The sequence below is a fragment of the Streptopelia decaocto genome (genome assembly GCF_964273445.1).
Source record: "Streptopelia decaocto genome assembly, chromosome: 9".
NCBI classification, from domain to species: Eukaryota; Metazoa; Chordata; class Aves; order Columbiformes; family Columbidae; genus Streptopelia; species Streptopelia decaocto.
This window is the reverse complement of record NC_138664.1, coordinates 20,008,516-20,032,065: the sequence shown is the minus strand read 5'-3', so window position 1 is coordinate 20,032,065 and position 23,550 is coordinate 20,008,516. Positions and strand designations below refer to the sequence as shown.

The 23,550-nt window shown below is 42.9% G+C and overlaps 1 protein-coding gene across 6 annotated transcripts in view; it reads left to right on the top strand.

Moving 5' to 3' along the window:
* NEO1 (neogenin 1) overlaps positions 1-23,550 on the top strand; it is a 159,476-nt gene that overhangs the window by 134,956 nt on the left and 970 nt on the right. For 2 of the 6 annotated variants that reach the window (XM_082061227.1, XM_082061226.1), the window contains exons 14-27: positions 699-809; positions 3,400-3,594; positions 4,264-4,359; positions 5,502-5,677; positions 8,525-8,663; positions 10,945-11,052; positions 13,316-13,510; positions 15,755-15,823; positions 16,588-16,735; positions 17,041-17,279; positions 17,668-17,760; positions 20,272-20,430; positions 21,642-21,896; positions 22,205-22,344. In XM_082061227.1, the coding sequence (XP_081917353.1) occupies positions 699-809; positions 3,400-3,594; positions 4,264-4,359; positions 5,502-5,677; positions 8,525-8,663; positions 10,945-11,052; positions 13,316-13,510; positions 15,755-15,823; positions 16,588-16,735; positions 17,041-17,279; positions 17,668-17,760; positions 20,272-20,430; positions 21,642-21,896; positions 22,205-22,344 (2,123 nt within the window). Of the gene's footprint in view, positions 1-698; positions 810-3,399; positions 3,595-4,263; positions 4,360-5,453; positions 5,678-8,524; positions 8,664-10,944; positions 11,053-13,315; positions 13,511-15,754; positions 15,824-16,587; positions 16,736-17,040; positions 17,280-17,667; positions 17,761-20,271; positions 20,431-21,641; positions 21,897-22,204; positions 22,345-23,550 lie in introns of all 6 variants that reach the window. The other 4 variants (XM_082061229.1, XM_082061225.1, XM_082061228.1 and 1 more) reach the window with 2 other exon arrangements.

The following is a 23,550-nucleotide window of genomic DNA, read 5'->3' as shown; positions in this document are numbered from 1 at the left end:
AGGGAACTGCTGGAGAGAGTCCAGTGCAGCCACCAAGATGCTGCAGGGAGTGGAGCATCTCCCGTGTGAGGAAAGGCTGAGGGAGCTGGGGCTCTGGAGCTGGACAAGAGGACACTGAGGGGGGACTCATTCCTGGGGATCAAGATGGAAAGGGGGAGTGTCAGGAGGATGGAGCCAGGCTCTTCTGGTGACAACCAGTGACAGGACAAGGGGTAATGGGTTCAAACAAATGCAGGAGGTTCCACTTATCTATAAGAAGCAACTTGTTGGGGGTGAGGGTGGCAGAGCCTGGCCCAGGCTGCCCAGGGGGGCTGTGGAGTCTCCTTCTGTGCAGACATTGCAACCCGCCTGGACACCTTCCTGTGTAACCTCATCTGGGTGTTCCTGCTCCATGGGGGGATTGCACTGGATGAGCTTCCCAGGTCCCTTCTGATCCCTGACACTCTGTGATTCTGTGGAGATGTTTGATTTGTTCTCAGAAACTCCAGCTGTGTCTCAGTGAGTTTGTTTTCTCCCAGTAGCTGATGTGTGCCTATAACCACAGTACATTTTAGCCAGCAGCAGTGCCCGTTTAAGAAATTCCGCATATCAGATTTTGAGTGCATTTTCATACTGCTTTGACTGTCGATTATAAGCTCTCACACCCCATAACCCAGCTGACATTCCCGCTTTGGTGTCTGGTGCTGTTTGTGTCGCAGGCCTTGAGCGAGGCACAGAGTACAGCTTCCGCGTCGCTGCGCTGACCGTCAACGGGACCGGCCCAGCCACCGACTGGGTGTCGGCAGAAACCTTTGAGAGTGACCTGGACGGTAAGATCATAAATGTGACCGTCGTTGTGGTATCAAAACCATCACAACTCGTGGACAGGGCACAGGAATGTTTGATTGCCTTTGTTAAATCTGATTTCGTTCCATTGTTTTGCTGCCTTCTAATGATACAATGTGCTTTATTTTCTATTAAGTGAGATTAATTTTTATTTTCACCTAAAATTCTTACTAACACAATTAAATGGCTTGAAATTCAACCCCGCTTCTACTCTTCCTAGCAGTATGTGCTGGCACTATGTTTTTCTCTGCTAAGGAACATCCAGTTATGAAGGACAATGTCAGTGATACAATATTTAAATAATAACGTAAGACATATAATAACAATGGCTCGATTTTTATCTTCGTCAAATATGAGAGAGATGCCACAGTAGGAGAGAACCAGCAGAATTATTTACTTGTCACCCACAGACCTTTGCAATCTTACCATTGTGTTTCATTGCTCTCATGTGTCCTTAAAATATTTTTCCTGCCTTTTTTTGTTTGTTTGCTTAAATTTCTTGGACTTTTTTTCTAAAGAGAACATTGAACCCACAGTAACTGGTAATTTGCCACAGGAGAAGAGGGAGATTGATTCTATTGTCGGTACTGGTAGACTAGTATAGACCGTATCTTCCATCAGAAATTAAGTGTTTTCCACCAAAGCCGCAGATTCATACGTGATATCCAGAGCCTTGGTAACATCTTGTTTTCCCAATGCAGAGGTTAACAAGCAAAGCAGAAAATGTCCTGTGAATAATTGTGACCTGTGATAGGTGATCCAGATGTTTGGTATTCATCACACTAGAATGATTTGCAAGGGGGCACCTGATCCTTGCAGATTTAAAAGGAGAAGATTTGGGAGTGTGTCCCAGAATCCGCCAAAGAGCGATGAAAATGGAAGGAAAGTGCCGTTTTAATGAAAGAGCTTCAATTGGTGTCTTAGGCAAACATGATGCTCAACTTAATATTTTGTCCTCTTTTTGCTTCACTCGCTTAATCAGGAGCAGTGCGCACCCCAATGTTACTAGTAGAGTTCAGGTTTGTAGTTATTTAAATTTGCAGTCCTCTAGGAAATCTAAATTTCTTTATGCAAATGCCTTACTATTAATAAAGCAATAAAAATTCGCCGTTAAGACAATGTAACATGGTATTCATACCATTCTATATACACGTATGAGATATTTGCGTATGTGCATACTGGAAGGAAAGACGCATGTTGCTTTACTTTCCTTAGTAAGCTCGTGTGCATAATTTTAATACCGTGCAAATGTATTTACAGTTAATCTTTATTTCTCAGGTTCAATAGACACGTAAGGCATAATTCCTTTATATTCCATGGCTGTTTTTTTTAGCATTGTCAATGTAAAGGGGAGCCAGAGTGCTGCAGTTTAGTGTCCGTAGTGTTCGTAGGTTCGTACCAAGGTTCTCCCCAGTGCACGAACTTCTGTGCAGTTAAACATGCCATCTCTTATATCACAATTCTGTCGCTTTTCTGTATTTAATAGTTGTGAACTTTAATTGATCAGCTGTGTCACCTGGAGACCATAAACTCCCTGGGCTTGCAGGCCGATGGCCTATTACGATGCAAATAATCCTTTTGTGGTGCTTTATTGAATGTTTTGACCGAGCTGAAGCTTGTTTCATTAAAGTGAAATCCCCGCAGGAAGCAGAATCTTGTTTTGGAGTGAGAAACTCAGCACAGAATTATTTACGCTCTGTCACCACACAGCAGGCCCAGCGACCTGAGAATGTGCTTATTTCATTTTTGAGAAGGTAAAACAAAGGTGTGGACATTTGTAGGTACGATTTGCTTTTAAATCACTCTTTAAGTTGTAATCAACGTTGGAGAAAAATCCTTTCAGTAAAAATCAGAGGGGATTTCAGTGACGTATTTTGGAAACCCTGCTGTGGTGAAGGATCCACGTTCCGTCCCTGGGTCATCAGTAGATTTGTGCTGCTTGTGTGGGAGGATCTGAGCGCGAGGTGTGGACTCTGAGCATTCCTCGGGCGTGTGCTGTGGATGTGTCAGCTCCTCGACATTTGGGGAATTATCTGCAAGAGACTCCAGGATTTAAACAGCGACAAGTGTAGGACAAATCACAACCAACCTTTGCAGCAAAACCCCCTGAGTTTTACTGACCATGCGTAGAGCTTTGGAATGCTCTTTTTAATCCTACAGCGAGCTCAGGAGCCTCTCCTTCATCATCAGTGTGTTTTCAATATTCTAATGCCCACAAGTAAGTGGAACTAAAAGTAGATCGCTTTGTGGAGAGCGGGACGTGATAAATTCAACGCGTGTTTTGAAGAATTAGAGAGAAATGCACAAACATCAAAAAACTCGGCCTTGAAGCAGGTCTGATACTTTTCTTCAGTACGACTGTCCTCTCTTCTAATGAGGATCTATTAAAATCTATCAGTGTGTGAAAATGTGTTAATTTCTTCTCCTTATTAGAGTTTTTTGCTCTCTCTCGTATCCTAAAGCTTTGCAGCGCACTCATTTCAAAGCCGCAATGCTGCGTTTGCCCTCGCAGCTCTTCACATCATCCCCTTTATTTAAGACAAATGCTATAAAAGCCTCATTTTTCCCGAGCAGAGACTCGTGTTCCGGAAGTGCCGAGCTCCCTGCACGTCCGGCCGCTGGTCACCAGCATCGTGGTGAGCTGGACCCCGCCGGAGAACCAGAACATCGTGGTGCGGGGCTACGCCATCGGCTACGGCATCGGCAGCCCGCACGCACAGACCATCAAGGTGGATTACAAGCAGAGATACTACACCATCGAGAACCTGGGTGAGCCGCTCCAAATGAGTAAAATCCCAAGCGTGGGTCTTCTTTCCTTATTCAGATATTACATATTTCAAATAAACTCAGTTTTCTACTGGTAGAGAATGAGGCAGAGGAATAAACATTTAAATTAAAAACAACAATCCAAACCCAGAATCCTAAATTCACCAGGTTTGCAGCAGAGCGCATTTTGATGTGATGCTTTCCCTTATGACAAAAACTCCCCTGCTGAGCAGCATTCCCTTATTCTCCAGAACTTCCCACAAAAGCAACTAAAATATCACCAAGGTACAGCGGCATCTACTTGAAAAGAAAAATATAGAATCACAGAAGTCTCTGTGGTGGGTAAAACATCCTGAGAGCAAAATAAATGCTAGTATTGCAAACTATTGAGAAGTTTCATAAAGTTGGAGGCTTGATAATGCTATAGCAGAGCAACTTAAAATGTTGATTTTAAAACGTTTCTCCTTGCTGCTGTTTTTTTACTGTACTTGAGATAGATTTGCTGTCAGCGTGCGCTTCCGCTCTATGAGAGTTATCAAACACTAATGTTAGGCTAGTTAGTTCATGTATTTCACTTAAAAATAAAATACCGAACAAAGAGAAAACGGAGAAGCAGAAAATAGGATTCACAAACGGTTTGTGCTAAAAATCTATTGAATTTTTCTCTTTCAGACCCCAGCTCCCACTACGTGATAACTCTGAAGGCGTTTAACAACGTGGGGGAGGGGATCCCCCTGTACGAGAGCGCGGTGACCAGGCCCCACTCAGGTAACGCCCGCGGCGGCGCTTCCCTCCCGCACAGCCCGAAGTTGGGATGTGACGACACTCAACTGTTGGCTTGGTTTTTATTTTAACCGATTGGCCTCACTGCTTCAGGGTCACGTGTTTCATCCCCTTATTAACCACCAAAAACTGGTTTCATTTTTTAAATTACACCACTTACCTTTCAGCTCACTCAAAAAGTTACCGTTACGGTAGCACAGATTGTGTGGGTGCAGTTCTAAAGGCATTGCCCCTATTTGTTGGTTGGTTGGTTGGTTTTTAACAGACAAGCATAGGGGGTTTTTGGTCTTTTACTCTGAGATTTTGAATACAATGTCTGTGTTTTCTTTTTCTAAGTCTCAATCTGCAGTCACTTATGCTAAACAAGTTCTTGACTTTTTTTTTCATCTTGTAATACATTAATAGAAGATTTTAAGCAGAGACATTTGCTCGCAAGTGGGCTGTTGCAATGCTATGGCTCACCGTGCTCCCTGACTGTTAGGTATTTTGTGTAGATGTTAACAGTGCTGTTTGGTTCCGTCTCCTAAAGAGCAGGAGTTCTTACAGCTTTTATAGAGGACATTGGAATTGCATTTTCTTCAGTTCTTGGCAATTTGTATGGTGCTTGGAACTTGAGCCATGAACGCTTTTTAAAAGGTGGTGGGAGTTCCCTGTAACTTTGCCGAAGTGTTATTTACCTATCCAGACAAGTCCAGCTCTTTTTCCCCCTCCCTGTTTTCTGGAAGAGGAATCGGGGACACTGAGGGAAATAAAGTCAAAGTTAAAATTACTGGATGCTTGGGGTTGGTTGAATGTGCTGAACACAAACACAATTTGGTATATATATATGTGTATATATCAGCATATGTATGTTGTCTTACTGTCTTAAGAAGGGAACACGATGCAAGAATAATTTTATTAGCCAGTCCTATGTCACCTATTAACTCTGGCTTTTCTCTCTTTTTCTCCATTTCTCACCTCTCATTTCATTGTACTACCCTGCATTCCCCCTTTTTTGTTTTCTTTTTTGTTCACATTAAAATGCCACCTTCTCCCTCTTTTAATTATAATACACGACTTTTTGCCCATCGATTCCCTAGACACTTCCGAGGTTGATTTGTTTGTTATTAATGCTCCATACACTCCAGTGCCAGATCCGTCGCCCATGATGCCGCCGGTGGGAGTTCAGGCTTACATCCTGAGCCACGACACCATCCGCATCACTTGGGCAGACAACTCCCTGCCCAAGAACCAGAAGATCACGGATGCTCGCTACTACACCGTGCGCTGGAAAACCAATATTCCCGCTAATACCAAGTACAAGGTACCGGAGTTTCGACACCGCTAACGCAGCTGCGTTTTTTTCAGTGCGAAATTTAACGTCTAAGTCAGGCTTAAGTGGAAGCTGAGAGTAAAGACAAGCACCTAGAAAAGGGTATAGAGTGTGCCCTCGTTTATTTGAGTTGCCCGGACTGAGCTCACATCAGTCCCGCTCAGTTAAGTCATCCCTTCAAAGCCGCTTCTTGATTTAGTTTAGTGGTTGGTTTTGCGTATCTGTGTGAAGGAGACTGAGACGGGGAGTTGTGTGTGAGCAGCTCCGGGAAGGACGGCCAACACTTCAGAATTACCTTCTTTCCCCAAAAGTAAGACACGGTCTTATATTAATTTTTGCTCCAAAAGATGCTTACTTTTTTACATGTATAGTTGCCTGGACACTATTTAAATTGACTTTTTTTATTAATTTGTAACTAGGGCTTATTTTTGGAGTAATGCATCCTGAAAAAACATGCTAGGGCTTATTTTCAGGGTAGGTCTTATTTTTGGGGAAACAGGGTACCTTCTGCTGTGGAACCACAGACACGGCAGTGGCCCTTCTGCTTGACCCTGACGCGTTGGCCGTGTCTGACAGATATGCACGGGCCTGCCTTCCGAGGAGCCAGAACGCATTAATAAGGTTTGCGTTACTAATTAACAAGGTTTGTGTTACTAATGGCTTCGCTCCAGCGAGCAGAGGCCTCTGAATTTGTGGGGTGAGTCACGCAGGGAAAATATTTACCCTGCCGGTTTCAACTTTTGTTTTACAACCTTTTCTGGTCATGCAAAGTTGATAACGAACCTTTCCTTTGGGACCGAGTGGGTGCACAATAGCTGACGATAACTTTGTGATATCCCTGCCTGCCTTGATTTCCATCTTCCGTTTTGATGTGGAGATTCAGGGCTCGGTTTATTGGTTTGGATTCTTATAGTCAGATGGTTGGATTTTATTCAGTTTTCAGAGTTATCTGGAGGCCCCAAAACTGCTGACTGCAAATTTCACATTTGAAATGAGGCTCAAAGGAAATGGTTGTTAAATTGGAGCTCCCTTTATGCTCTTGCCGAGCAATCTTATTACAAACCAGATTTTTTCTTTTTAATTGAAATGAAAAGCCGTGTTCTTCCTCTGAAGGCGAGTTATTTATGAACCCACATTCCTGAGTCATGTGCAGAGGCCGTCTCGGGAGTGATTTATATAATACTGCAGTTACATTAGTTAAATGCTTTCCAAAAAATGGTGGTAAATGAAATACTCCCATTGCTGTTGGTGCCAGTGGTCAAGGAGTTTTATTGTGGACCAAAAATAATACGTAATGGTGGAATATAGTTCAAAATTACTCATCATAAAAAGCATTTGCCCAAAAGGACTTAAGTTTGAGAACATTTGCTCTAATCGTTTTTGACCCGTGATGTCTGAAGAACTCACAGCCCGCTTCTCTGTCTTGGTTTAATCATGAATCCTGTTGGACAAGAACAAAGAGCCGTTGTTGGCGGAGCAGAGTCGTCCTGCTCGCTACCTGTGATTTATCGCAGCCTAAACTCTTCAATCTTACCCTGGATCTTTTAGGAGAGTATAAAAGGAAAACAAATTTGACAGGGTAATATTTATGAAGTTTATTTCTAGCGGGTGAGCGGGGTTTAGTATCAGGGGACATGTTGTGATCTCAAAAAACAGTAAGTAGTGTTAAAAAGCAAAGCGGAGAAGTCAAAGTTTAGCCTTTCATGTGTCATTTACATTCAATATGATGCGCAGGGAAACAAAATACCAAGTTTCCAAGGCATAGATGAAAAATACAAAGGAGGATTCCCTGCCATGTCTACCTGGCAAAAGACACCTGTGAACAAGCAAAATACTCTGTACAAATCCAAATCTCGCTTGGCTGACGGCTTCCCGAATGTCACCTGCTGGAACAAAACACCTGCTATTGATATTAGGGAAATAAAGGGGTGCAGAATTTGGCCGGTATTATTCATCGACTGTGCATGGAACATGCATTTATAGACCCATGCTTGCCTTGAAGAAGAATTGGCTGCCAACAGCTGTTTTCTGAAGGCAGCAGTTGTATGCGATTGTTACATGCCCTGCCAAATACTGAAACAACCAGCTCTTTAATTCTGTGTTTGCATTACTGTAGGTCAAGGTAAGGAACGTACGAATATTTGTTGTTTGGTTGGGGTTTTTTTCCCATAGGTCTCAAATACTTTATGTCTAATTCATGTCTAACAACTATCGGATATTTTAACCCAAAGGTCAAGAATTCTACCCGAACGGCTGTTACAAATCGCACTATAAACCATGTGTAGTTTCAGTGCGTGATCCTAGACAACCAGTTTTTGCTGCAAAATATGGACCTGTTAATAAACCTTCACTATCTTCAGCTCTCTCAGCACCTGTACTTTCAGTTGATTTTTTAAAGTATGTTAAATATTTACAGAAAATTATAACAGGAGCGTGAAAGGCAGATATTTGGAGAAGGCCAGTTATTGTTAGCTGGGCTTCATTGTTTTCCCCAGCCAGAGGAGTTAATGAAATGCTGTAAATTAACCCCCCCAAGCAGACAGTGATTTACCCTGCCACATAACAAGTGTGCTCTGCACCTTGTAGTGCTCTCTTTCTTTTTGAAATGTATAATTGACTGCTATTAAATGCTCTTGCTGATTACAGAAAGAATTTCTAGTTTAGGATAAAACAACTGCACATTAACACTTGATTAATGTATTTGCATGACAGAGCAAAACCCGTACGGAATTAATGCCCGTGATGCTGCAGTGTTTGAAACACCTGAGACGAGGCTGGTGGGAGCTGGGGATGGATGGTTTCGGTCCAGAAGTTCCTGACATGTTGCTTTTCTTCCAGACTGCAAACGCCACCACTTTGAGCTACTTAGTGACCGGGTTAAAGCCAAACACCTTGTACGAATTCTCCGTAATGGTGACCAAAGGTCGGAGATCGAGCACCTGGAGCATGACGGCGCATGGAACGACGTTTGAATATGGTACGTGCTCCGCAAGGGCCGACGAGACGAATGAAGTCGAGTCTGCCAGAATTCTGGAGGAGGGAAAACATGTATTGAAATTATGCTGATGAATAATTGCTGGGGGCTTTTCTTCTTTATGGTTTAGTCAGAAATTCTGATTAAAAAACAACGTACTTCAAAATTCACAGGGATGATTGCATGCAAAAGAATTTACATCAAATTACGGAGGAGTAATGAATAATGTACCACAGTTCACAGACAGGAGATAATAAAGAAGCATGTTAATCGCAAATACAAAGAAAATACTTCAGCAAAGAAGAATTTCAATTTGCTGTAGTTACAATGATAATTACTACAGACTTGGGAAGTGCACGAGGCAAATGAAGTTTTAAAACATCCCAGTAGAAATGAAGCCATCCCAGTTAGACCTGAGTTCTTGTTCTTCAGCAGGAACTGCTCTTGCCGCACTGTCCAGGTACAGGAAAGAAAAGGGGTTGTAGGTACCGGCAGGAACTCGGGCCCTCCGATCCTGCAGTGGGAAATGGTGTTTGTGCAGTTAAATGCACTGCTGCTTGTGCTCGTGTTTGTGAGTATTGGAAGTGTAAATACAAAAAGAGCCCATCCACGCGACCTGCGGCACTCAGCCTCAAGTAAAATACAGCAAAAGTAGCAAGCGTTGGTGAGTTCATCCAAACATTCTAAACCAAGAAATGATAAAAAGGAAAACCAGGATAAAATCAGAACGCTTGTAATTTGTTCTGAATCTCAGAAACCTTTTGTGAGCTTCAGTTGCTTTAGTTTTCGTTGGGAATCCACCAGTCTGGACCGATGCTTTCCCATCCCAGATATTATACAATGCCCTTCCCACAGCACAGCACTGTATTTGGTATTTTGGCTGACAGACGTACAATTCTTGTCCGTACCTCTACACTAAGATGAGAGATTGCAGAGGTCGCACAAATAGAGTTCGTAAAAGAGAATTTGAAGCTCAAAAAGCACAGGAGCGAGGGCGAGATGCAGGAGGTCTCATTTCATTTCAATAGAAGCTACATTTCTAGTTGGGCTGGTTATAAAGAGTATTTGCAAATATGACTTAAATCTTGGGAACTAAAAAAAAAGGCTAAGTGTATTTTCTCCTAACAGATCTTGTGATTTATATTACTCGCCAAATTCCTGAGCGTGTGACTCATTATTTTTGAATACTGGTGAGCAGCAGCGTTGTACAGGACTTGCTCCTCGGCTAATGCCCAAGAGTTTCTATGTATTTATTTTCTCTGAAGCTCCCTACAGGGCCTTGATTGGTGCTTCACGTCTGTCCATTTCTGTTGAGCAGGTTTTTAAGTATTTGGGATAATAGTTACAGGAACTCTTGAGCTTTTGCTCTCCCTGGTTTCCTCTGTTCCTGTTACTCTGCGCAGGGATAATGAGGAGCCATCTCAGCGGACGGACAGATTAATTCCTCATAGGTAATGCACAGAAAGCTCTTTAAATGCAGAAAGCACCGTGTAAGCACTAAATGTTACTATTATAGTATTCAATATCCAAGGCGGATTTACTTTGCTAAAAGGTGCCTCATTAGAAGTCTCGGGTTTTTCATCGTGGGGCCTTGCAAAGCGTGGCTGGTTAATGCACCTTTGGAGACGCTGGAAACCATTAATCTGAGCCCCAGCTGGAGAGCGGAGCTCACAGCCAGAAAGTCTCCGATTTCAGGTTTTCTCTGGAGCAGTTTCCTGCATTTGGGCAGGAGGCTGATGGGGAAGCAGCGCTCCCCTTTCCTTCTCTCACTCTCGCTCTGCCAACCGGGGAAAAAGGTTGAATGGTGTTCAGCAAAGATTTCTGGATTTCCAGTGCTGTGGGGGTGCAGATTTCCTCGCCAATCACAAATAATTCTTCACTAAATTAAATCAGCAATTGCGGATTACGATTCGCCACCTCTGGTGGATTTACCTCGCTCACATTGGCATTTCTAGGTCCCGCCATTAACTTGCAGATACGGAGATATTCTGTATATCTGTACATACAGAATGTGTTTATTTCATCAGCTCATGTAATTTTTACCATGACCAGACAAAGTTAGAAGCAGGGACCTCCTTACAGAGATGCCGTGCACCACAATGGCATTTGCCAGCTGGAGTAAACCAGTAGGAGCGCTGCACTGGGATGGTGGATGTGTTCCAAGACTGAACATTCAGCGTCATTATTATTGTGGTTTTTTCAATGGTGAAACAGAAGGGAAGGTGCTTATCTGGTGAAGGGGGCAGCCCGCTTCTCACAGCCTGCTTTGGTTTTCCGTTTGCAGTGCCGACTTCTCCTCCCAAAGACGTGACGGTGGTGAGCAAGGAGGGGAAGCCCCGCACCATCATTGTGAACTGGCAGCCTCCGTCCGAAGCCAACGGCAAAATCACAGGTGCGGTTTGCGTGAGCGATATTGCAGATATAAGACACGCGGTTAACGGCAGAATCTAACCTGCATAACTATGGGAACATGTTCCGGGTTTCATTTAGCCCAGAGCTAGCCAAGAGGTTTAGATCTTCTTTGTCAATCTTTTTAGTAGCTCAGATTAATTATTTACTTTTGTACCTAGTAAAAATATATTAAGATATAAACCAACTGCAGTGTGAAATTGGAGCCTAACCAGAAATATAATTGAAAGTTGAAACAGCTCTATAACCTTTGCCTTCATCAGCTTGTGCTGTTGTAGTAGGTGCCTCCAGAAATACAGCTGTAATGCATCTGGCCCATCCGTATTTCATTTGGAAGACTCCATTCCAGAGCTCTTTGTCATCTTCGTGTCATTTTGTGGGCACAGAACAGACTTAAAATCAGTTTATTAGTCCCCTGGCATAAGTACTAAGAGTAAACTGTTATTCGCCTGTGAAACTGCATCATTTTCATGGCAGACAGATCATTTTACAGAAACTAATAATTAGTGTTTCAGTAATTTCTGTTTGGATTCTCCTTCCTCAAGGCTTTCGCTTCAGTTTTCCTTTTTACCCCAAGCTTTAAGCTTTTAAATCAGGTTGTATTGACACATAGTTTGCAGTGTATGAGTTAGTTTGCTTTTATTTTCAGAATTAACCATGGTGCAGAATGAAACCTTTGAAACCAGCTGGCGTCTGATTAGGCGGGAGTCTAGCCCAGGTTCTAGACAGGAGACTAGAACTAATTAGATCCCTTGAAAGGGCAGAATGCTGGAGACTCTCAGCCTTGAGTAATTGAAATAAAGTTTTATGCAATGTGTAAGAAAGACCCGTGAAAGGCTGCAGGTAGGACAGAGGCTGTAACAGGTACATGCTTTGTCTCTTGGGCTGCTCTTCTATATCAAGCCTGTCCAGGGTTATTTTATTATCAACAAGATGTTTGCTCTGTACAAGAAAGGTTTGACGGGAGAAACAGGAGCCGTTACCGTAACTGTAGGTTAAAGGCCACGGTTGCAGGCGGTCAGGGGGTCGTGCAGACGGGTGAAATTTAAAGCACAAATATCCCCGGGTTATAGACGCTCTTGCAAAGATCAGCCTTTCATCTTAGATCAAGCGCGTGCACAAGCAAGGGAAGACAATGTACAAAGAGATCAGCCTTGCCTGGCACGAAATGATCATATGCATTCCATTTTCCAGGTACAAAATCTCCTGGCAATGTCTGTGAAGGAGAACCTCACATTTATTTGCATGCATTGAATGAAAATGTATGTATTAGTTTTTGCAGGGACGCGGGGGCTGAGTGCCCTCTGCTGGGGACGGCCACCGGCGCCACCTGGGGCCGCAGGAATTGCTCATTAAGTAATGCCGTACAAACGACGCGATGATGTAACTGCAGCACAGCTGTGCAACAGTCGTCTTTCCAGCTCTAACCTCCTTTTCATGGGGGTGGGATGGATGTGAGATATGAACTGTGCTGGTCTGGAGTCCAGATGCTTGTGCATCAGTATAGCTGCTGACTAATTAGTACGGTCATAAATTAACTCAGTAGTCCTGTGCCACTATACTATATAGAGAGCTTTTAACTGTCACTATATATATAGATGTATATGTGCTGCTTCTTAGACAAGTTACAGATATGTTGCTGTGTGAGCTCAACAAGTAGCTCTGCTTCTTATATAACAAATGATACAAAGCTTTGACTTTATATTGCTTTGTATCTACAATATATTTAATAACAGATCATAAACACTTCCCATAGCTTTCTTCTTTGCTGTGCAAGAGAACTTCAGTTCTCTTTGTATTGTTGTCTTTGTTAATAAACTGAAAAAATAATTTTAAAAGTGCTGAACATGTCCTTTAGCTGTGCATGATAATGTTATGTTGGTTTAATGTTAATTATTTTTGATAAATATGAATGGTTTGAGGATTTTTTAATAATAAGAGCTTTATGTTATATGACATTATGTGATCCATGAATGGGTAAAGATAATTTCTCCGTATTCAAAAATAACGTTGATGTTGAAATTGCTTTTTTTCTCTTAACATATATTCTTGAAAGGTTAAAAATTGAAGATGGGAAGGATGTATCATATTTGAATGTATTCTTAGTCTTTGAAAAAGTAGAAATAGACGTTCAGAAAACCCATAATCCTTTAGCTGTGCAAATACCAGTAGCACATATTCTTTGAGATCTTGGCACTATCCAGTTCTTTCAGGTCTAAAGTTGTTCTGCTTTTTGCCTCCGACAGGATACATCATTTACTACAGCACGGATGTGAACGCCGAAATACACGACTGGGTTATTGAACCTGTGGTGGGAAACAGACTGACCCACCAGATCCAGGAGCTGACCCTCGATACCCCCTATTACTTCAAAATCCAGGCCCGCAACTCCAAGGGGATGGGCCCCATGTCCGAGGCGGTTCAGTTCCGAACACCCAAGGGTAGGATAAAGATCTTTCTTCTCATTTCCCGAATGCAGCCTCTGTAAGGATAAGATAGCAATAACGTGAATTTTATATTTAAACCGGAAAAGTCAGGAAGACAGTGGAGATAGACTAGAATGAAATGTTGTGTTGGATGGCTCCTGCATGTAGTTAACACACGTGGAAATGTTGCTCCGCTGTTGGATTGGTCGTGTTGTTTCAAAATTACCAGTGGGACAGGTCAGCTCGTTATTAACGCCAAAGGTCCATGTCCTAAATGGGCTTTTTAGAAAAGCAGTTTTGAGTTGCTTTAAGGTTCGAGGTGGTGTGTGGAGTTGGTAGCTGGATGGTGTCAGGGGAATCAGTGTGACACAACTGCTCGGTGCTGGGTAACTGGTGGCATAGGACAAATGCCTGATATCTGGAGAAAAATGGACTCTAAGGAGAGGTGAAAAAGTGAGGAGTAGAATTTCTGTCACTACTTTTTCCATACGAGTGCTGGTGTTTGGAAATGAGAGCTCTGGCCAGGGCGCTTATGCGATGTGAAACTTTAAATTCTGTCTCTCGCTCCTTCAAGGCTTGTGATCTTTCTCTTGTTTTTCCTTCCCTGTGCTTGCCCCACTAGCTGAGTCCTCAGATAAAATGCCAAACGATCAAGGTAAATGACCAGCCACGCTTTCTCTTTTATCCCATCCTTCACACCGTGTTTTTCCTGTCCATGTGCTGTTGCATTTTTGAAGTGAAACCAATATCTCGAAGTGTAGATGAGCAAGTTCCTGCGGTGCTTTTAGTAGCGGAAGAGCGGGCAGCGCTGGTTGGGTGTTAGGAAGGTGGAGGGATCTCTGCAGTCAGATGGCCCAGGGTTGTGCCAGCGGGTTGTGCCGGAGCTGAATCATTCTGTCCGAATGCGTTTGGATTAAGTGATGCTCCTGCCAACCTGTGCCAGGGCTCTAGAGCTGTAATTATTTTCATAAGAAAGGAAACTCTGTCTGCTCTGGAAAGTTTTTCTGGTCGGCTCATTGAGGCTCCAGACTCTCAAAAGCCCTCAGGTTTTAAAATGCTGGCTTGAAAAACGGCAGCTTTGAGTTGAGTGCATTGGATTAGAAGGTGAATGTCTCAGGGCTATTTTTGGTTTCTTCCAAATAACCTACAAGGCCAATAAAAAGGGGAGGAATTAGTCTACAGGCATGAATTTCAAAGGACATTGGCAATCAGCACAGATGTACAATTAAATAGATCCTGAAGTGTTGAGAATGAATTTATTTTACTTGATTTTCAACTTGTTGCTTAGAAGTAATTAATTAAACATGCTTTTACATGTTGTGTACCCAATAAAGCAGACAGTAAACAGTTACGGAGTAAATTAATATCCAGAGACGCTGGGTGAGATTCAGGATGGCTGTGGGGAAGCAGATGTTTCATTGGCAGGGAACAGGGGAAGGTTCAAGTGCTTGCTTTATTTAAAACTTGCTGGTTTGTCTGTTGCACTATAAATTGTCAGCCATCGTGACCATCCTGCAGTCCTGTACTCTCCTGTCTTTTTATATCTTGTTATCTACTCCATTATTTTATGTGATCTGTTAACTTCAGTAGCAATTATTTTAATTTTCTGTCATGGTGTTATTAAGGATATGAAATTACAGTTGGCCAAGCAGAGGTCTTTGCAGAACTCAGAAGGGAGGAGGAGGGAAAGGGAGCCCCAGAAATCCACACTCATTCCTCACAGCCTTTCATGCCCTTTCATAAAAGTGTTTCCCAACACGCAAAAAATACTACACTTTAGTGCAGTACCTCTCTTTCAATTATACTATATTTCATTTATTCCCCTAATATTCATAATTTCTTAATGTATGTCAATGTATGACAGTTATATTTGAATGATTTGACTATATAATCATAATTTATTATGCATATTAATTTATGCAAATGTATTATAGGATATTTTGAATTATTCCATTAATAAGATTGTTTTGATTTATTTCAGTAATTAATAATGATTTAATTTTTATTATTTCATCTTTTCTGTTATTTGTATTTTTCTTTACACATCACCAGCTAACAGGATTTTTACTCTTTCCAAATAGCTTAATAATGACACACCTCATTACTTTCACAGAAGGTTAAGCCGCACAGACAGGAGGAAACTCAGAAAAATGGTTCTGTTTCTAAAAACTGAACACTAGTAGTGGCTCCTGAGCTTAGTGACAGAAATACCACAGCAGTAACAGTGTGTGCCAATAACTGTGCCATGTCCTGTTGCAGCATCTGGCTCCGCAGGGAAGGGCGGCCGCCCGCTGGACATGGGCCCGGATTACAAACCCCCGCTCGGCGGTACGTGCTGCTCTAAAGCTTTGCCTGGAAAATACAGGGGGGTCTGTGTTTTGCTGTGTCTTACCTTCAGATATCCGTGACATCTTCCCTAGTAACTTCTCTTCCTGATGGGAGTTGTTCCTGTGCCAGAAATGGTCTCGTTCTTCTTTCTTCATGTTCTTACCTCCTGTGTGGGGAACATGGAAAGAAAATCTCATTACACACGTTTACATTTCAGTCTTGAAAAGCTAACTGTACAGGGAACGGGATCTGAAATAGCTGCCCTAGTATACCAGCAAAACTTATTCGGAAAGATCATCGTAGGATTGAAAAGAAATCTCATCTAATCTCCTCCTTATTGGCCCTGCCCATTGCAGAAGCCTTGCCCAAGATTGCACTCGTTAGTGTTACAGAAAACGGGGTTTTTCTCAGAGGAAAGTGACCACTGTGGGATCCTGATACCCATTCCTGTGATGACTTGGTCCAAGGAAAGTGCCTGCAGTTTTGAAAAGGTCCCAGGTTAACTCTCCTTAGACTCTAAAGCTATTTAGCAATTAAAACAAAAAATTATATATACATATACATCTCTATATATAAAACACTATATAACAGTTATCCAGAAACACAGATGACAAAAATAAGAAGTGAGCACTTCACTAGACATCCTAGCAGACAAACCACCTTTCTCATTCGACTGGTCTATATGATTCTAGAAACCTTTCCTGGGCACTCCTTGCTTTTGATGGCTGTTTTTTCTCTCTGTTAACCCCTTTTCCCCCCCCCAGGCAGTAACAGCCCCCATGGAAGTCCCACCTCTCCCCTGGACAGCAACATGCTCCTGGTCATCATCGTCTCCGTCGGGGTCATCACCATCGTCATCGTGGTCATAGTCGCCGTCTTCTGCACCCGGCGGACAACCTCGCACCAAAAAAAGTAAGATGTCAGTGTGGAACTTTGCCGTTGTGTTTAGAATATTCTCTTAATAACTGTAAGGACTGCAAAGCTAATTTTTTTAAATGAAAGTTGCGCAGCATGTGGTGGCATTTGAGACAAATGTCGTGGCACCAGAGCTGCGTTCTGCTTTGTCAGATGGAAAATTCAAAGGTTCGTCCCAGTGGGCGGCTCTTGCTCAGCTGGCCACAAGATCTGAAGGATCCAAGGATCAGTGCAAATTTGCCTTCCTCAACAAGTGAAAGGAAACTGCATCTCAGACCATGGCATTTGTTTTCCTTCCCAAGGAAACGAGCTGCCTGCAAATCAGTGAATGGGTCCCACAAGTACAAGGGAAACTCCAAAGATGTCAAACCTCCTGACCTTTGGATCCACCATGAAAGACTCGAGCTAAAACCCATCGATAAATCTCCAGATCCCAATCCCATCATGACCGATACCCCCATCCCTCGCAACTCCCAAGACATCACCCCGGTGGATAACTCCATGGACAGCAATATCCATCAAAGGCGGAATTCCTACAGGGGTGAGCGATCAACGAGTACTTCAACCATAATATTTAAAATAAAATACATTTTACTATGTCTACTTGACATCACTTCACTGACATATTATTCAGTATCTTTGTATTTTCCAAGTGGGGAGTTGGTTTTGGGTGCCTAGTTTATAAGACCCTCTGAAAAGGATGGGTCACTTGTTTTAGTGAGAAATCTGAGTGCACAAGAGTTAAATGATTAATTTGCCTTGGTAAATACTGATTAGTAATCAGAAGATCATCTAACAAGTGTTTCGTATTAAACTGTTGAGAGACGCGTGTGACTTTTTTAATTGGTCAAACACAGATTCGGGTTTTGGTGCTTTAACCAGCTCCATCTCCCTGCAGTGCTAAATAACCTTCCGGATTTTTCCTTCAGGGCACGAGTCGGAAGACAGCATGTCCACACTGGCTGGAAGAAGGGGGATGAGACCCAAGATGATGATGCCTTTCGATTCTCAACCACCTCAGCGTAAGTCAACGGCGCTGACGCGGGGAGCAGCCCAACAAGGCGCGTTGATGCTGCACGCGTGGGCAGCAACACTCACGTGCTGCCTTCCTGCGGCCTCCTAAGGAATTCTGTCCAGGCTGCAGGGAGCCAGCTCAAGGACGACATCCCGAATCCCTAATGGTGAAAGCATCCTTAGCTCACGTTAAAAGGAACACTGAGCGAGGAGTGTGCACATTGAGCTAATGAGATCAGAGATCGTCACCTGTATCTCCAAAAACTCTTTGCTGAGTTCTAACTGCAGCATTCTAGTTACTATTTTGATTATTTTCCCCTCACTGTGTTACTGTACACTGAAGGGATGCTCAATCTTTTTGCCCCCTCGCTCAGTCTTGTGAGGCCCTTCTGGAGTTATTTGCCATCAAATAGTATTTAACTACCCCACAGACCGTACTATTATTGACAAACTTGAAGACTGCACTGATTGCTTCTGGGTCACTGAGAAAGATAATTGATTAAAACCAGTCCCAGCATTGATACCTGGGGAATCTCCTGGTGACTCTCCTCAGTATATTGACATATATTTACTGGCACTGTCTTGAAACTGTGAGCTTAGAGAAGTGGGACTTACTTTTACAGGAGTCACGCTTAGTCTTTTCTAAACGACCATTTTACCCTTATCTGCAGTCATACTGAAACATTCAATATAACTGCTGTCCTGAGGAGGATGTCTGGTTATTTCTTATCTATGTATTTCCCTATTGTTTAATGATTATTTAAGCAAAAGTGCCAAACTGAAATTTTGTTGAGTAGTTTAATCATTATTAAGAAATATTTCCAGAATTAAACAATATATCTAGTTTTCAAGTGATAAGTCTGAGATGGAAGGGGACTTGGCTAAAACCTCGTAACAACTAGACAGAAACCCTGACTTAAGAACACACGTCAAACGCACAGAAGTGAACGTGCAGTGACAGAACTGTACAGCAAAATTACACAGTGCTTAGTTGGTCTGAGCTGTAGAGTTCCCTGAGCTCTATAATCATGTTCAGCCCTCTAGCCAGGTAATGATAATGATTGAAAGCCTTGCTGAAGACCAGTGGTTTCTACAAATAGAAGTCATTAAAATGTTTATGTCTTAAAAATCGTTAAGCCTCTTACCTTGGTGATGCACACGAGAAGTCCTGGTGTCTCTAACGCCCATTGCCTATGCCCGGACTCCTGATCGCTGAGCTTTTGTGGGTTTTTCCTCCCTTTCCCGATTTCCTGCGAGACAAAGTGGCATTTTATTCTTGCTTGAAGCTCTTAAAGAGAATACGTGACTTTTCACATCCCCTTGAGAGCTCTCACAGGACTGACATCTAGAACCGAGCGATTGCCCAGTATTAGAGTTTAGTTGCTCTTCATTGACAGGAGGTTGATAATGACATTGGCGTAACTCAGTGGGAGCAATTGTTCATTGGCAATAGCTGCAAATCTCTACACCTATCGCCTCCACTGATGGGTTCCCATGTCCCGTCCTGCCGACAGCCTGTTCTCCAGGAAAGGGGGAGCTTCGGGGGGACAGGTTTGTTTCGTCAGCCTTCGTGTTCAAACCGCCTGCGTCAGTGCAACAAGTCTGACCCGAAGTCACCCTTACAATGATGGATTTGTGCATTATGCCATTCCTAGAAAGTAACGTTCAAAAGCAGCACATTTGGAGAATTTCCAAAAATGGTTCAAACGAGAATAACCAACCACAACCTTTTTTCTCTTTATGGTGCTAGTGGTAGCATTCCCCTCCTGTTTTCTGTGTTGAGACTCTTTCGTTTGGAAGACTTTAAGCAATTCAGTATTATAGGCTGTCCTAAGAACTAAATTCTGCACGTGCTTTTCCTCCCAGCTGGGGAGAACTGAGTTTGTTATCACATCAGGGTGAGGGCAAAGGATGATTTACATTCAGTATAAAATTCATGGCTCAAACCGGAAAAAGAAAATAGCAAAATCACAAAAGGAAGGGGAAAAGAAAAAGAGGCTTTCGGGTTGAATTTATTGGAGCAGAGCTTTACTAAGTCTGCACCAAGTGTCTTGCCCTACTCTTACCCTTTGTCTTGCATTATTTAATTAACCAAAGATGCCACGTTTCGTTACAATGTCAAGAAGTTCAATGACAGCCAGAAATTATTTTGGAATTTGAGCTCCTAGTTCTCCTGTATTAGGTCTGACATTTATAGCACAGGGTGAAATACACGGAAGGTCTAAAGGGAACTGACCTTTTCTCAAGCGTAGCAGAAAGCGCTGGAAAGATTCAGCCGAGAGAGATGTACTTTGTGCCCAGGGAAGTGAAGAGCTCTGCCTCTCGGGGGGGTTGTGTATCTTGGCATGAAGTGCTGGAGCAGACTTGGAAAATCGGTGCAGAACCATCATCTTGGTGTCACTGGAAATCCCGTTGCGTGGCTCTGTGGGAGAAGAGAGGGACACAGGGTGCATTTCAGGACATACACGTGCATGCTTGTCTGTGCATTAAGCATTTTTCTGTCTTGTGTCCACCCACAGCTGTGATTAGTGCTCATCCCATCCATTCCCTCGATAACCCTCACCATCATTTCCACTCCGGCAGCCTCGCTTCTCCAACTCGCAGCTATCTCCATCACCAGGTCAGCCCGTGGCCCATTGGCACATCCATCTCCCATTCAGACAGGGCCAATTCCACAGGTGAGATACAAATCAGCAGGGAGATTTTGCTTGTCATGGAAAAAATGAGTGAAACGTGGAAATCAAACCCTGAAACATGGTTATTGTGGTGTTCCATGAAAGACAGATTTAGTACAGTAATTAAGTAATATTCCTTCACAGGCTGAGTTTTCTCTAGACACTTTCTTGTGTAGATCAGATGTTGACCCTTGAGATACGTGATGATGAAAAAGAGGCTTAATGTTTCATATACAACTTAAATAGGAAGATTCCTTATTCTAAACCCTTCAGACCAGGAATCTGAAACAGCAGTTTAAGTCTAATTTGAGCCACTTTATATGAAAACTAATTAGTCGTGTTTAAAAGTGAGAGAGGACAGAAGTCCAGGCTTCACTACAGAGAGCTGACGTTAGTTAATCATCCTGAAGCACACAGAATATTCTGGTGTTTCCTATGCAGCATTTTCAGGCTTGAAGCACAATCATTTGCCATATTTTTTATAATGTCTCCAGTGCTCTGTGAAATTCTGAAGCAGCACTGTGGCTAAATCGCGCTTAGGTAACAGCTTGAGATGAAGTGAATTCTGAGCTTCTCTAGTTTAAGATCTACATTTTCATTAAGGTGCCACAGCCAACAGCGTTGTCTGCTGTTGCCTTATGAAAACAATTCACGAGGCTGCAAATGTAAGGCAGACGATACGTTAGAGGCAGAGGTTTCCCTTCTGGTTTTACACTGAAGTGACAGCTCTCACCATCCAGATCTCACGTGTGCTGTGAGTAGGATCACAGTGCCCTAAATGCCAGCTACCGTCTCATTGTCTGTATGCACTACGCTGACATACACTTAAAATATACCAGTTAATAATGCCGATACTGGGAAGTATTCAAGGATAAAATGAGGATGAAGATTAGTGTTCTAGGATGCTTATCATCTGAGGTCTTCTTACAGGTAGCTGCTTCAGTGCAAAATTGTTGATTTGGTATTATGCCTGTGGAGTCATTCCGTTCTCAAGCTTATTTTGTTATTAGACAGCCACTGCCGTTCACCTTAAGACAGGACAGTTACACAGAATTGGTGTTATACGCTACACAGTTAATCTGTGAATTCACTTCTTAGCTTAAAACAGCCATCTTGGAAAAGGTGCTTGCAAAACCTACTGCTTTGTTTGCAGCTGGCCACAGACAGAAATGCTGTTAAAGAAAATAAACCATGGGTTTTTCTGTCTGTTGTAGAATCCGTCCGAAACACACCCAGCACCGACACCATGCCGGCCACCTCGTCTCAGCCGTGTGCTGAGCACCAGGACCCCGAGGGCTCGGCGGGGCCTTACCTGGGTGCTGCGCCGGAGGAGGACGCGGCTCAGCCCCTCCCGACCGCGCACGTCCGGCCCTCACACCCGCTCAAGAGCTTCGCGGTGCCGGCGGTGCCGCCGGCCGGGGCCGCGTACGACCCCGCGCTGCCCAGCACACCCTTACTGACCCAGCAAGGTGAGCCGGAAACTGCCCGAAACAAAAGGGGGTTAAGATGAAAAGTTCCTTGAGGGGGGAATAGACTTAAACTGGGGAGTAGACTTGGGCTTCAAAGAATGTATATTAGAGGCCAGACTGAATTTTGTTGGTATCATTTTCAGTGCCCTTTGTGTTATGTCCATAGAGAAAGTAGACAAAAATTCAGGACTGCATAATTTGAAGCATTATAGAATCCTTTTTACTTCCCCGTTTTCAAGAGTTTTCTGAATACGCAGAACTAATTAACGCTATATATTAACGCTAATTATATAACAATTTCTTTTAAGCTCCTAACCATCCAGTTCACTCGGTGAAGACTGCGTCGATTGGGACTCTAGGAAGAACTCGCCCCCCCATGCCAGTGGTGGTTCCCAGCGCCCCTGACATGCAGGAGACCACCCGGATGCTGGAGGACTCAGAAAGCGTGGTGAATCGCTCTTTATATCATATTTTATATCACACTTAGTCCTGTCTGCACTGAGAATTTCACAGGCAGGTGATAATGAGGCATCTGACTTCCACCAAGTGCCATTGCTTGTTATCCACATTACAAAATCTAGCGCAAATACCTTTACATAAGGCTGTAAATTCAGATAATAAGCACTTAAATCGCAAGTATTAGTGGTGCTTTCTAAATTTGAAAATGACTTAAGGTACCTTCATTGCTAATTACATAACACTAAACAGGTGAAGTGCTTCCAGCTATTCCAGCTCACAAGCCCCGCTTGAAAAACAATCAACAATATTCTGGCTGAACTGAGGCTATTATTAATATTAGCAGAACATAAAGTTCTCCGAGATTTGCTTTCCTGCCTCCTTGCTGGTTTCTGCTGGCTGATCACGATTCCCAGAGGAAAAAAGATCCAATCTATAGCATGAGATTATAAAGTTAGGGTTATAAAGTTATTGGAATTGATTCTGCTTTTTTTATGAGAGCCTGTAGGGATGGGCCTGAGTCCTTCTAGCTCACTTCTATTTATCATTGTCAACAGTTGGCAGATAATGTCTTAGACAAAGGACAGAGAGGACTTGTCTGGGACAAGCCAGAAGACTTGGTAAACTGGAAAGCGCCCACTGTAATTGTTTCTATTTAAATGAAAGAAAAGGGTTGTATCTAGAAGCAGAGGAAAGGAGATCCCAGTCAGGACTCCAGTTTTGTGGAACACAATCAGCTGAGAAGTAGTTTCAATATTAGGTTTAATAATGAGCCTTAAATACATAGAGACAGGAGTTTTGCTGCTTCTGAGAACAGCGGGTTTGAAAACTAAACCATGCTGGGAAAGGCCTGGTCAGCTTAGGAAAGGTTTTGAGATGCACCAGTTTGTGGTTCTGTCTACACACACAAACAGCTACCAGAATTCTGTTATCTGTGCAATTCTCTACCGCAAGAAAATGGGAAGCTAGACAATTGAGGCTAAAAGTGGAGTATGATTTTTAGCAAGCATAATGATTCTCAAAGCAGTTTTACTGAAGTGATTCCTTTGAGCTTTTTTTCTAGTTAAGCTGGGAAGATTTTTCTACAGATTTTTCCTTTGGTTCAAAGGAAGCTGTTATCTTGAAGCAGGAATTGATACAAGGAAAACAGATAAGATGATCACAGTCGTAAGAATCAGTGAAAACATGAATCACTATT